Genomic DNA, 14,284 nt, shown 5'->3' with positions numbered 1-14,284 from the left:
GGCATACACTTCTGGAGTTCATTTGCAGTGGCAGAAGGCCCAGGTGCATCCATTCTCTCTCTCTCTCCCTCTTTCTCTCTCAAATAAAAAACAAGTGTTTGAGATTAATCCAGATCAAAACCCATTTGAAAGACTGAGTTAAATGGCAGCAAGGAGGACCATTCCACTGTAGATTAGCTGGAAGATAGCCAGTATGCAGACAGAGAGATGGACAGGCTCATTTCCAGATGGAAAAGGGAAACAGCAGAAGCCCAGGAGAGTTGTTTCCCAATCTTCATAGGTGACTTGGGATAGAGGTGAAGGGAAACTGGGGTAGGAGGATTCAAGGGCTCTTACATGAAACAGACAATCAGACGATCAAACAAGATGACACTCCACATCTGAATCTTGTCCTTACCCCACAAACACCATCACACCAGATGACGCTGCCCTTCTGACTCCTCTCCTTACCCCCCCCCCCACTATCACACCAGATGATGCTGTAGTTCTGACTCCTCTCCTTACCCCACACACACCATCATATCAGATGATGCTTCCCTTCTGACTCCTCTCCTTACCCCACACACACCATCACACCAGATGATGCTGTAGTTCTGACTCCTCTCCTTACCCCACACACACCAACACACCAGATGACGCTGTAGTTCTGACTCCTCTCCTTACCCCACACACACCATCATATCAGATGATGCTTCCCTTCTGACTCCTCTCCTTACCCTACACACACCATCACACCAGATGACGCTGTAGTTCTGACTCCTCTCCTTACCCCACACACACCAACACACCAGATGACACTGTAGTTCTGACTCCTCTCCTTACCCCACACACACCATCACACCAGATCACGCTGTAGTTCTGACCCCTCTCCTTGCCCCACACACACCATCACACCAGATGACGCTGCCCTTCTGTCTCCTCTCCTGACCCCACACATACCACCACACCAGATGACGCTGCAGTTCTGACTCCTCTCCTTACCCGACACACACCATCACACCAGATGACACTACAGTTCTGACTCCTCTCCTTACCCCCCACACACCATCACACCAGATGACGCTGTAGTTCTGACCCCTCTCCTTACCCGACACACACCATCACACCAGATGACACTACAGTTCTGACTCCTCTCCTTACCCCCCACACACCATCACACCAGATGACACTGCAGTTCTGACTCTTCTCCTTACCCCCCACACACCATCACACCAGATGATGCTGCCCTTCTGACCCCTCTCCTTACCTGACACACACCATCACACCAGATGACGCTGTAGTTCTGACCCCTCTCCTTGCCCCACACACACCATCACACCAGATGACACTACAGTTCTGACTCCTCTCCTTACCCCACACACCATCACACCAGATGACGCTGTAGTTCTGACTCCTCTCCTTACCCCACACACACCATCACACCAGATGACACTACAGTTCTGACTCCTCTCCTTACCCCACACACACCATCATATCAGATGACACTACAGTTCTGACTTCCATCCTTACCCTATACACAAAATCACACACCAGATGATGCTGCAGTTCTGACTCTCGTCCTTTCCACACACACCATCACACCAGATGACACTGCATTTCTGACTCTACACACGCCACCATACCTGATGGCACTACAGTTTTGTGTCTTATCCTCCCAATGTCCAAACCTGAACCCAAGCTCTAGCCCAAGGCTGCTTACTAGAGACCCCATGCCTTGATACTCACCTGCTGCTGGCTCTGTTCCTCTAGGTTCATCTTCACCTCCAGTGACTGGCGTGCTTCCAGGAAGGCCTTGCGATGCTTGCGGTCTGCCATGTAGTAGGACATGATGCCTACAATGATGGCGCACAGATAGAGAAAGATGTTGGCCAGGATCTGTATATCAAGGAGAAGAAATGGACTAGTGAAAACATATCTTCAGGGAAAGGATAGTGAAATAAACAGACACCAACATCAACCTAGAGTTGCCTTACTCCAAATTCTGACCCTGATCAGAAACACTGCCTCCTGGCTTGAGAAATGGCTTCATTGGGAAGATATGGGAGCTCATCAGGCTTGGATGTATGTCTGCAACACCACGTGAGGGATATTTTTCTACTTTTGCTTCACACCACAGCTACTGGAGGCCACGCAGCCTTACCTTGGCTACTGATGTGTGAAACCAGCATGCCCTGGCTTATTAGGAGCTCTCGAGTGCTGTGCTTACTGTCTCACTGCCCATAGGCCCAGCCCTAGCACAAGGAGCTTTGAAGACACCATTCTCTTCCCTGATACCCTGCAGTCTCTCCTGGATAGCCTGGTTCCCAGTTATCTCAAAGGGCTCCTGGTACTACAGACCTGATGGTTTCCTACTGGAACAAGCATTTGATGTGACCCTGGAAGTCCTTATCACACCAGGTTCCTGAAATCAGCAGCTGTTGACTCTGGTCTTTGGCCTTGACTAGGCTTCTGCATGGCTGGGCCAGGTATTAACGTCTCCCCATCCCTGCAAGTCTGCTGGCTTTTGTAGCCTTCTCTAGCAAAGCTGCTTACTGATCCAGCTCCACATCCTTCCCTGAGGCTGTTCCACCCTTCCCACTCCGATTCCTGAGGTTCTGTGGCTGGGGTAGGGCGCTCTTCCATGTGACATTGGATTTAAGAAGGACGGGAAAGGAAGCTAAAGAAGTTAATTTCAAACCAGCTGTGGTGGTGCACACCTTTAGTCCTAGCACCCAGGAGGCTGAAGTAGGAGGATGACCGTGAGTTTGAGGCCACCCTGAGCTACAAAGTGAGTTTCAGGTCAGCCTGAGCAAAAGGAAGGAAAGAGGAAAGGAAGAAGGGAAGAAGGAGGAAAGAAGAGAGGAAAGGAAGTTTGGTTTAATTTCTGGCTCTATGGAAGAAAAGATAGGTCCAGTGGAGTACACAGTGGAATTTGGGGTGAGTGAAACTTGCAGGAAATCACTATAATATTTTGTGTGTGTATATACATGTATTTGTGTGTATGAATGTTAATATGCATGTAAGTATATGTGTGTTTTCATATTGCAGATGTTGGGAGTCATCCTCAGTCACTCTCCAGCTCATTCTCTAGCTGAACCTAGCGCTCATCTATTTGCCTAGGCTAGCCAGCCAGTGATCCTCAAGGAGCCCGTGTCTCTGCCTCTCCAGCACTAGGATCACAGGCACATGCCACTACACCTGGCATTTGACATGGAGTTCTGGGATCCAAACTTGGCATGGCACAACACTTTACCCACAGAGCCATCTCCCCAGCCCCTAGGTTTTTATACAAAATAGTTTAGTAGATGGCAAGGGAGGTGAGCACTGACATTAATTTCCAGGCACTCCTGGTTGAACCACACTCCCTCTGAACTATTTTTGTGTTTTATCAGGGCTGATCAACAGTGCCCTGAGGACGCACCACCACCAGCTGGCAGAAGGTTCCTGTGGTGGGTGTGGGTGGCCACCTGTGCGGAGCCCAAGAATGTTCCTCCAGAAGGGCTACTGGATAATAATGAATCAGGAAGGGGGTTTGCTTTGTCTGTGTGGTACAGATCCCCACGCTACAGGATGACTGGTTCTATCATAATCCACTCGGGCCCGAGGAGCTCCAATCATTGACACCATCTAGGGGTCAAAGACTAGACTTGTACAGCATCCCTCCCTTCTTCTTTCATAACAGCTCCCCCTACCCCCGTGTGGGAGTGGGCCCTCAGCCCACTGTACACACCTGGTCATCAGGAAAGCTCTCAAGATTTCCAGTGAGTTGAAGTAAATCACACAGACCCTGTTGGATCTCAGAGCCAGTCTGGCCTGGTGCCCAAGAACCACTACTAGCCCAGTGTCCATCCTTCTATAGGGCCATGTGGCCTGTCAGTCCCAAAGCTGGCAGGGATGGTTGGCAAAGTCACACTGGCATGCCATGTTCCACACTGTGCTACAGAGCAATCACCAGGGCTGAAGGGACCAAAGGAGAAGCTGCACATGGAGATGGAGCCCAGATGGGACCCATACAGCTGAGCCCATAAGCCAGGGTCAGTGCCCTGGGACCACAGACCTGACTTTGGGAAAGGTGTTTCTATAGCTAGCCCTAGCCCCAACCAGCTTGGGCTGGGGAAAGCTCTGACATCTCCTGCTCCCCACTGACAGGCCTTGCTTGGGGGATAGAGGGGACTACACTGGAAATTGCAAAGTAACAGTTTTACTGCCTAGGAAAACCAGGCCTCCTGTGCATAGCAGCAGAAAATAATGAGCACCAAAGATTATAGCCCAAAGAATGTAATTAGTATGCAGGTCTGGCTCCTGTCTGATGACCCTCTTTACGAGACTGTTTCTTTCACTGATATGTATACATTTTAAAATAAAATCTAAACTTTACTCACTTGTAGATACATGCAAAGGGACCTGAATTCAGGAAGAGCCTGGACTTGGGCACTGCCCTCACTACCTGGGTTTGGGGTTAAATAGCCTCCCTGAGTTGAGGGGGCCCTGACTCATCTCTAAGTTCCAACTCCCATTCTCACTGGTCACTATCTCATTTCTGAGAGTGGAGATTGGGTCTGGAGAACACCTGACCCACAGAGGCCAGGAAGGGGTAGAGGCAAGAAAGGCCACATGGTTCCCAGGCTCTCTTGCTGTCTGGAGACACCCTGAGTGTCCAGCCATGTAGGCCTTATCCCCTTTCCAAAAAGGCTGGTTGTAAGGACATAGGGGTTCAGGTAACATGCATGCCAGGAACCTCCCCCTCTGCTCCCCTCTCACCATGAGTTCACCTGTTTAAGGTAATTTTCCCAAGAGCTCAGGCCCTGGGTTTCTTAGCGATCCCTAAACCCTCTTTACTTGCTTGAGTTAAGATAGCCCGGGGAAGGGGGGCTGCTAGTGTAGTGTGCTATGTCACAGGGCCTCTGTCACAAGCATCATGGCTATAGGACCTGAAAAGAGCTTGGCAGCCGCTAGCCCAGGTGATGAGTAGTGGGAGGCTCAGCCAAGGACTCACAGGCCAACTCAGTCCCCAAGTCCAGGGTATGAATTCAAGAGGTGGATATAGCCAAGCCAGGGAAACCTCACATACTCCAGGAAGCAGAAGGCTGCCTTGAGGGAGGGAGGTTAGAGTGGGAGCAGAAGGAGCCATGCTAGATGGAAGAGGGTTCCCAGCATACAGCCACATGGCCCCTTCAGAGGATGCCACTATGTGGGGTTCATTGTGTGAGCAGGCCAGGGCTGCAAAGCTATGCAGACACTGATATGCAAGCAGGGCTGGGATCTTGGCTTCTAGCCTCAGTTTCCTGGCCTGAAATACCACCTGAGCATCACATTCCATCCTAGACATGGGCACTCACTTCTCAGCTTCCTCACTCACAGTCACTATTGAGGTTCTGATTTGTAGAAGGAAGTGTAATGAAGCAAAGTCTCAAGACCAGACAACAGTATCTATTCCCACACTCAAGATAAACCACTCTGTGATTCAAAACTCTACCAAAAGTACCCAGCTCATATGCATGCTCATAACCCCATCTTTCTCAGAAAAGCCCCTAGATATGTTTTAAACTAAAATTGTCCTAAAGATATCAGCCCTAAAGCACTTAGGTGTGGGCTGCATACATGTATTTTACGCCAAGACAAAGCCTGCAGGATTTCTGCAGTTTCCAAACACAGGGGGAATTATCATCTCTAAGGTGCTAAAGTATGGAAGTTTCCTCTTTTATATTTATAAATGTAAGTGTGTCTCAGGCAAATGTATATGTCTCTCAAAAGACACTTGAGAAAAAGCTGCACTTCTCTGACAGCACACTAGCACTGTGCTGGCACTGCAAACTGTGGCCTCTGTGTCCCTGCTCCCAGGGGGCCGCCGATGGGTTGGAGGCCCAGGGCAGGGCAGATATGGCCTCGGGGGAGGACAGGACAATGACTGAGCCAGCTGGTGGTCATTCCTCTAAAACATATCCATCAGTACTGCCGCTTATTATGGTTTAAGAATTAGAGATGCAGGGAGAACTCAGCCTCCAGGGAAAGAAACCTTGACCCCAGTGAGAATCTGAAATGCATTTCCCATGTCACTATGACAGATAGGTTTCTCCAAATGGGGCCTTGAGCTCTGCTGGTCTATGAGTAATTTTCCACCTCAAGGTAAGGGAGGAGGGCTTCCTTTTCAGAATTCACTCTCCTCTCAAGAGCCACCTTCCTACATCCATCATTACCCAACCTTATGGAGCCCACCACAGTCACACTTGGCCCACTTGGGCAGCAACTCACCCACCTGGAAAGCCCTGCTCAGCCTCTCCCATCCACTCTGACACCTTCGCTGTAATGAGGAAGACAGCTGTGCCCATGTAGTCAGCAGGTTTCCCTGCTGTGGTCAGACCCATCTCTCCACCAGATGGAGCACCTGGGAAGCTGAGCACTGGTCCTCTGCCCTCTGGTGTCTCCAGGGCCCATCCTGGCCCCATCCAACACCAGGTGCTCAAGAAGCTATGTGCTGTTGTGCTGGACTGCCCTGGGTTGGTGACACCATGCTGAGACTTCCAATCACCCAGTAGGCAGAGCACAAGTCATCAATAAACTTGCCCTGCCACCCTTAAGACCTTCCTAGGACACAGCTTATCCCCACCCACCCCACCCATCCAGAGAACAAAGAGGACAGGGACTCAGTCAGCTAGTTCTGTGGGCTGATGCAGCAGAGGGAGTTGGTGGGCAATCTATCCAGATCATCAGGCAGAATATACAGGAAGAACAGAGAGGGGATTGTGTTGATGGGGACCACCTTCCATCAGGAAAGTGCTGAGGAAAGTGCACCAGGAAGTGGCTTCATGGAGGCATGGGAACCGTAGAGAGATGGGAACCGGGCATGGTGGCACACGCCTGTAATCTCAGCACTCAGGAGGCTGAGGCAGGAAGAGCAAGACTTTGAGGCTATCCTGAGGTACCCAGTGGTACCCTGTCTCAAGGCAAACAAAAAACACCCACAGGGAAAAAAGAAACACAAGATCACACTGGTGGAGACAGAAACTCAGTAAGGGCTCTGGCTATGAGTGGTCCGCACACACCAGGCCAAAGCCTGAGGAAGTACCCCGCCAAGGCAGCTGCAAATGCCAGCAGGAATCAGGAGTGCTGACATTTACTGGGCCCCTTACTGCTCCATGTGATCCTCACACCAGCAGCCATGGCAGCCCCTAGTTTGCTGCATAGCACACCTGTCCAGACTATAATCTAAGGAAGCTTCCTTAAAAAATAGCAGGTTGAAACTGGGTGTGGTGGTGCATATCTTTAATCCCAGTACTTGGGAAGCAGAGGTAAGAGGACTGTCATGAGCTTGAGACCATGCCTCGAAAAACAAACAAACAAAAAATGTATATAAATGGCAAGTTGAGGGCTGGAGAGATTGCTTAGTGGTTAAGGGGCTTGCTTGCAAAGCCCACGTTCAAATCCCCAGTACCCACATAAAACCAGATGCACAAAGTAGTGCATTACTTTGAGTTCCTTTGCAGTGGTAGAAGGCTCTGGTGCACCCATTCTCTCTCTCTGCTTGCAAATAAATAAATCATATATATATATATATTTTAAACTAACAGGTTGAAGCCAGGTGTGGTGGCGCACACCTTTTATCCCCCTTTTATCCCAGCATTCTGGAGGCAAAAGTAGGAAGAATGCCGAGAGTGTGAGGCCAGCCTGAAACTACATAGTAAATTCCAGGTCAGCTTGGGCTAGAGTAAGACCCTATCTCAAAAAATCAAAAAAAACAAAAATCAATCAACCAATAAATAAATAAAAATCAAGATAAGGACAGGCATGGTGGCACATGCCTGTAATCCCAGCAGAGATAGGAGGATCACCGCAAGTTCAAGGCCACCCTGAGACTACACAGTGAATTTCAGATCAGCCTGGGCTACAGTGAGATCTTACCTTGAAAAACACACACACAAACAAGTAATCATGGGCTGGAGGATGGTTTAGCGGTTAAGGTGCTTGCCTGCAAAGGCAAAGGACCCAGGTTCAATTCCCCAGGACCCATGTAAGCCAAATGCACAAGGGGTCACATGCATCTGGAGTTTGTTTACAATGGCTGGAAGTCCTGGTGTGCCCATTCTCTCTCTCTCTTTCTCCCTCTTTCTCTATCAAATAAATAAATAAAACTAAAATTTAAAAAACACAAAATAATCAGGAAATCGGGGGGGGGGGGTGCTGCATAAGCATGAGGGCCTGATGCACCCTGAGTTGGATCCGTGGCACCCAGGTAAAAAAATCTGGGTGTGGTATGCAATACCTGAGAAGGCCTGAGGCTCACTGGTCAGCCAGTCTGACCGAGAAACAGCAGCTTCAGGCTCAGAGACTCATTTCAAGGAATTAAAGTGAAACAGCAATGGAGGAGGCCACCTTACATTCTCCTATGGCCTTCCTGCATGTGCATGTGCACAAGAGGGGGACAGGTTGGGAGGAGGGGAGTGACAGATAAGATACATCTGCACACACATGCATATGCCCTTCCCATACACCACAAGACACCCCCCCCCCACACACGTTTTAAAAAATCACTTAAAGACTAGCTGGGCATGGTAGCAGCATGGCTGTGATTCTAGAATTTGGGAGATGGAAACAGGTAGATCAGTAGTTTAAGGTCATCTGTGGCTATGTAAAGAGTTTGAGACAAAGGTTGGAGAGATGTTTTAGTGGTTGCTTGCTTACAAAGCCTAGTGACTGGAGTTTGATTCCTAAGTGCCCAGTAAAGCCAGATGCACAAAGTGATGCATGCATCTGGAGTTCATTTGCAGCAACTAGAGGCCCTAATGTGCCCATTCTCTCTGTCTCTCTTCTATTTCTCTCTGCTTATAAATATACAAATAAATAGATAAATATTTTAGGGCTGGAGAGATGGTTTAGCAGTTAAGGTACTTGCATGCAAAGCCAAAGGACCCAGATTCAATTCCCAAGAGCTATGTAAGCAAGATGCACAAAGTGGCACATATGTCTGAAGTTTGTTTGTAGTGGCTAGAGGCCCTGGCACACACATTCTCTATCTGTTTCTTTCCCTTTCTCTGTCTCTCAAATAAATAAATAAAATAAAATATTTAAAGGCTGAATAATGCTTGAAAAATTAATGTTTTTTAAAGAAAGAGTTTGAGACAAGCCTGGGTTACATGAGATGCTGTCTCAAAAATAAATTAAAATAGGGCTGGAGAGATGGCGTAGCAGTTAAGCGCTTGCCTGTGAAGCCTAAGGACCCCGGTTCAAGGCTCGGTTCCCCAGGTCCCACGTTAGCCAGATGCACAAGGGGGCGCATGCGTCTGGAGTTCGTTTGCAGAGGCTGGAAGCCCTGGCGCGCCCATTCTCTCTCTTTGCCTCTATCTGTCTTTCTCTCTGTGTCTGTCACTCTCAAATAAATAAATAAATAAATTTAAAAAAATAAAAATAAAAAAAATAAATTAAAATAAAAAACAACAAATAAAAATGAATGAAGGTTGGAGAGATGGCTCAGTGGTTAAGGCACTTGCCTGCAAAACCTAACAATCTGAGTTTGATTCCCTAGTACCCATGTAAAGCCAGTTGCACAAGGTGGTGGTTGAATCTGGAGCTTATTTGCAATGGCTAGAGGGCCTGGTGTGCCCATTCTCCCATTATCTCTCTCTCTCTCAAAAATAAATAAATAAATATTTTTTAAAAAATTTAAAGAATCATGGGGCTGGAGAGATGGCTTAGCAGTTAAGGTGCTTGCCAGCAAAGCCAAAGGACTGGGTCTGATTCCCCAGTACCTATGTAAGCCAGATGCACAAGGTGGCACATGCATCTGGAGTTCATTTGCAGTGGCTGTAGCCCTGGTGTGCCCAATCTCTCTCTCTCTATCTGCCTCTTTATCTCTCTGCCTATCACTCCCAAGTAAATAAATAAAAATAAACAAATTTTTTTTTAAAAGAATGAATCTCCCAAGTGTGCAAACATCCAGACCAGTGCACTTCATCTAACCCATCCAGTCTGATAAATTATTTAAAATACCCAGCTCAGCCAGCAAGTGGGAAAAAAGTCCCTTAGGAAGCCATTCCTCTTGGAATTCTATGCACCAAGATGTTCTGTGCATTTCTAACAGTGCTTGGCTATCTAAGAGGGCTTTAAAAATAGAAGTCACCCCCTGGAGGTGGTCTGGCAGCTTTCTTGCTTAGGTCAGTCCCTTCCTGTAAGCTCACTGCAGCCTAAAGATTCCACAACACTCAGGTAGCAGTGTTAGCGCAGGCTACCCATGAGACCTATAATGCTGTGCTGCAAGGGCCGCTCTGGAACCTCTCTTCATTAAAACATACTTAGATGTTTTGGAAAAAAGTCTCAAAGCAGCTGCAAAGCAAGAAGGCGTATGGGAGATGACACCTCTGAAGGCAATAAGCCGATTCCATCCCAGAGCCTGCAGAGGGTGTCACAAGGTACAAGCATGTTCCCTTACTCTTTTGTACAAACCCTTGAAGAGGCATCTATGGTGGCTCCTATCAGTCAAGTCCCTGCTGAAATGTCCCTCCTCTCAGAGGCCTACCCTGCCATGCACACTGGCTCAGTTTCTTGGTCTCATGTCCAACAGAGAATTGTCGGCACTGACCCCTCTCTCATCATCATTCATTTGTCTGTTTCTTCAGCTAGAAAGGCAGCTCTCTGGGGATGGGGACTTTGGTTCTGCTTCTCTGGTCTTCTCTAGTACCCAGAACCATGATACGCAGAAGAGGCAAAGGACAATTACAGGCAAATGAGCTCTAGGAAGTCAGGCTTCACTTAATGGTCACAGAGGCCTTGCATCACAGACTATGAAACCTGGAGCAAGTCGCTTGGCTCTTCATCCTCTCAATAACACCAAATGCCATTCCAAAAAAATTTCAGAGAGGTGAGTGTGATGCCATCTCATCCAGGGCTTAGCACACATTATGTTCTTATGACATTTTCCTTCTTTTCTCCCAGAGGAAAGAAGGCAGACTCAAACCTAATATTAACACTCTAAAAGTCTTCCAAGAGCCTCCATAGCATTTGATTTTTCACACAAGCCTTTCCATACTGGGGTATAGTGGGAGGGGGGGCAGAATCTTCTTCTGCTCAATTTGTGGAAGAAGTAAACTGAAGCCAAAAACTGGGGCTTCTGAGCCCATAGTCTCCTGGCCATGCTGAACCTGGAACCTAGGTCTCCTCCCTAAACTTGGGGGTCTCACTTGCCTAGATTATGATCTCCTTTGCTAATATAGATGAGAGTCACTCGGGCTGGGTGAGGCCCAGGGCAATAGGGACTCCCCTAGAGCTCAGGACCCAGAATACCCACGTAGGTAGAGCACAGGAGGCATAAGGTCTGTAGACAGTGGGATGGCTATTTTATGTGGACTCAAGTGAATTTTAAGCATTGCTGTGCCAAGAACATTCTGGGCTCACCTTTAACCACAGCCCTCTTCAAGACAGCTCAGGACTCAAGTCTGGGGATCTGCATACTGACCCTTCCTTCTTGGGTGTTTCTCAAGTTCCTACCATGGGCCTTAGAACAAAAGGACCCCCAGAAGCTTCTTGCTTATTGTATATCAGGTGGAGGCCTCTAGTGAGACCCTTTCTTAAAAATAAACAAGACTTCCAGGACAGGCATTGGCCAATTTTCCATTTACATAAGGTCCCTCGTGATCTGCGCACTGCCAGAACAGCACTACACAGCCCCAAGGGGCACCATGGCAGGGCTCTGACGTGAGGTTCTCCCCAAGAGGCATGGAACATGGAGACCCTGACCTTTAGGCCCTCTGTCTTCCACCCAGCTGATTCCATAGGCTCCCCTATGCCAGCCACAACAGACTCTCCAATGTCCTAGAAGATGTGCTACTCTGGGGGCCTCTGGTTCTAACCAGAAAGCCTTGTCCCTCCTGCATTTGGGGGTCCACATGTGATGACTATGGCTTTACCTATGCCAACTACTTGACACAAAAATTGGCTTATAGCCGGGCGTGGTGGCGCAGGCCTTTAATCCCAGCACTCAGGAGGCAGAGGTAGGAGGATTGCCGAGAGTTCGAGGCCACCCTGAGACTACATAGTGAATTCCAGGTCAGCCTGAGCCAGAGTGAGACCCTACCTCGAAAAACAAAAAAACAAAGCAAAACAACAAAAAAAAAATTAGCTTGTCCTTAGGAAATATTATTTGTTAATACTACGTCTATTTGAGACAGGATCTTTTGTATTCCAGGCTAAACTCGACTGCCCTATGTAGCCAAGGATGACCTTGAACTTTTTTTTTTTTTTTTTTTTTTGGTTTTTCGAGGTAGGGTCTCACTCTGGCTCATCAAGCTGACCTGGAATTCACTATGTAGTCTCAGGGTGGCCTCGAACTCTTGGCGATCCTCCTACCTCTGCCTCCCGAGTGCTGGGATTAAAGGCCTACGCCACCACGCCCGGCGACCTTGAACTTTTTATTTTTAATATTTTTTGTGCATTTTTTATTTATTTATTTGAGAGTGACAGACACAGAGAGAAAGACAGATAGAGGGAGAGAGAGAGAATGGGAGAGCCAGGGCTTCCAGCCTCTGCAAACGAACTCCAGATGCGTGCGACCCCTTGTGCATCTGGCTAACGTGGGACCTGGGGAACCGAGCCTCGAACTGGGGTCCTTAGGCTTCACAGGCAAGCACTTAACCACTAAACCATCTCTCCAGCCTGACCTTGAACTTTTGATCATGTCCCAGGGTACCAGGCTCTTATTACTAGTACTATGTCATGACCCAGCTCAAACACCCCTCCATTTCCCTAAGGAGCATTCTTCACTCATCACTCACTCATTCACACGTGCATTCAAAGAGGTAATGAATATTTTGTGCCAGTCGCATGCTTGGTAGTGAACAAGGCATAAAGAGTCCATGCTGTCACGGAACCGATTTTCTAGTAACAGTCAGCAGATAACAGCTAAATCATCCTTGAGAGGATTCATCAGAGCTCAGAAAAGAATAAAATGATACAGAGTGACTGAGAAGCTGCCTAAGGATGGGCCTGAGCGACAGGCGGGCTGGTTTCTCACTCCCCTTTGGGACTGTGGACAGCCATTCAGCCTTCACAGCCTCCTGGAGCATTAGGAGTGACTCTCTCCTGCTGACTTTAGCCATGGGGTTGGCAAATCTGGCCAAAAGAAAGGTCACCATACAGGACAGGTCTATAATGCAGTTGCAAGGCTGACTTTCCCTCTTGTCCTTCTACCATCACCATGGTGACAATATGCACCAAATGCTCACTAATATGGTACACCAAGATCTGCCTGGCCGAACCAAACCAAGCCGACTCAGAGCTAGGCCCAGATGAGCCCAGTCCATATAGCTAACCCAGTATGCAAATGAGAAGTGTATGGGTAAACCACTGATTTTGTTTTTTTTGTCATTCAGCACTAGGTGAAAATAACTGACAAAATACAGGCATTGCAATGAGTCTCCCATAAATAACTCCTTTAAATGACTATATACATACACACACACAAACATAATGAGAGAGAGAGAGAGATATGATAAGGAAGAGCAATTAGGTGGAGAATACACACAAATCTCTCTTTAGTAAGAACCCCCACAGTGCATGGCACAGTTTCCCCAAATGCTCAAACTATTGTGTTTCTCCCTTAAGGATGCTGTAAGTATCTGAGGTCCAGTGTGCCTCCAACTCACACTGACAGTTGGTGGGCCTCACATGGAAAGCAGAAGCTACCACTGACCAGAGTAGAAAGGAGGCGGAAGAACAGTTCCTTCTTTGCTGAGGTATTCCTCTAGATAAGAGCCAAATAAACAAAGCAGTGGTTCTCACAGGGGGCAGCATCATCTGCTTTGCCACCAGACCATTTAACAAAATGTTTCAGTATGTTTTTCGTTGTTATGACTTAGGGGAAGAGTAGCACTGGAATCTAGTGGGCACAGGCCAGAGATGGGCTGGACATTCCATAATGCACAGGGCAGTCCACACAACAGTGTTACCTGGTCCAAAAGGTCAAACAGCCAGTGAAAAAACCCTGGCCTTAGGCAGCATCTTCATCCTTTTAGACTCCTGAATATCCGGCCAACTTTTCTTAAGCTCTTTTACTAAAGAATAAGGTACTCTGAAGCAAGGAAGTGAACAAGTGGCTTTTTAATTTTATTAATTACAGAGCTCATGAGCATCTTATACTAACCCAGGGATTCGTTATTTAAATTTACAGACTGGGCTTTCAGGGAGTTAGTACATCCTTGAAAATAAAGGAAAAGTCACATTTTGAACTTTGTGGGGCATGAGTCCATTGCTTTTATCAGATTCTCAAAGGGTCTATTACCCCAGATGACTAAGAACCACACAACCAATCAAAAGTCCC

At 47.7% G+C, this 14,284-nt stretch overlaps 1 protein-coding gene across 4 annotated transcripts in view; it reads right to left on the bottom strand.

Annotated features, from left to right (window-relative positions):
* Adcy3 (adenylate cyclase 3) overlaps window positions 1-14,284 on the bottom strand; it is a 118,549-nt gene that overhangs the window by 62,597 nt on the left and 41,668 nt on the right. For all 4 annotated transcript variants that reach the window (XM_004663748.2, XM_004663749.2, XM_045148676.1 and 1 more), the window contains one exon: window positions 1,726-1,875. In XM_004663748.2, the coding sequence (XP_004663805.1) occupies window positions 1,726-1,875 (150 nt within the window). The remainder of the gene's footprint in view (window positions 1-1,725; window positions 1,876-14,284) is intronic.

This window comes from Jaculus jaculus, chromosome 5 (genome assembly GCF_020740685.1).
Source record: "Jaculus jaculus isolate mJacJac1 chromosome 5, mJacJac1.mat.Y.cur, whole genome shotgun sequence".
NCBI lineage: Eukaryota > Metazoa > Chordata > Mammalia > Rodentia > Dipodidae > Jaculus > Jaculus jaculus.
This window is presented reverse-complemented; position numbering and strand designations above follow the sequence as displayed.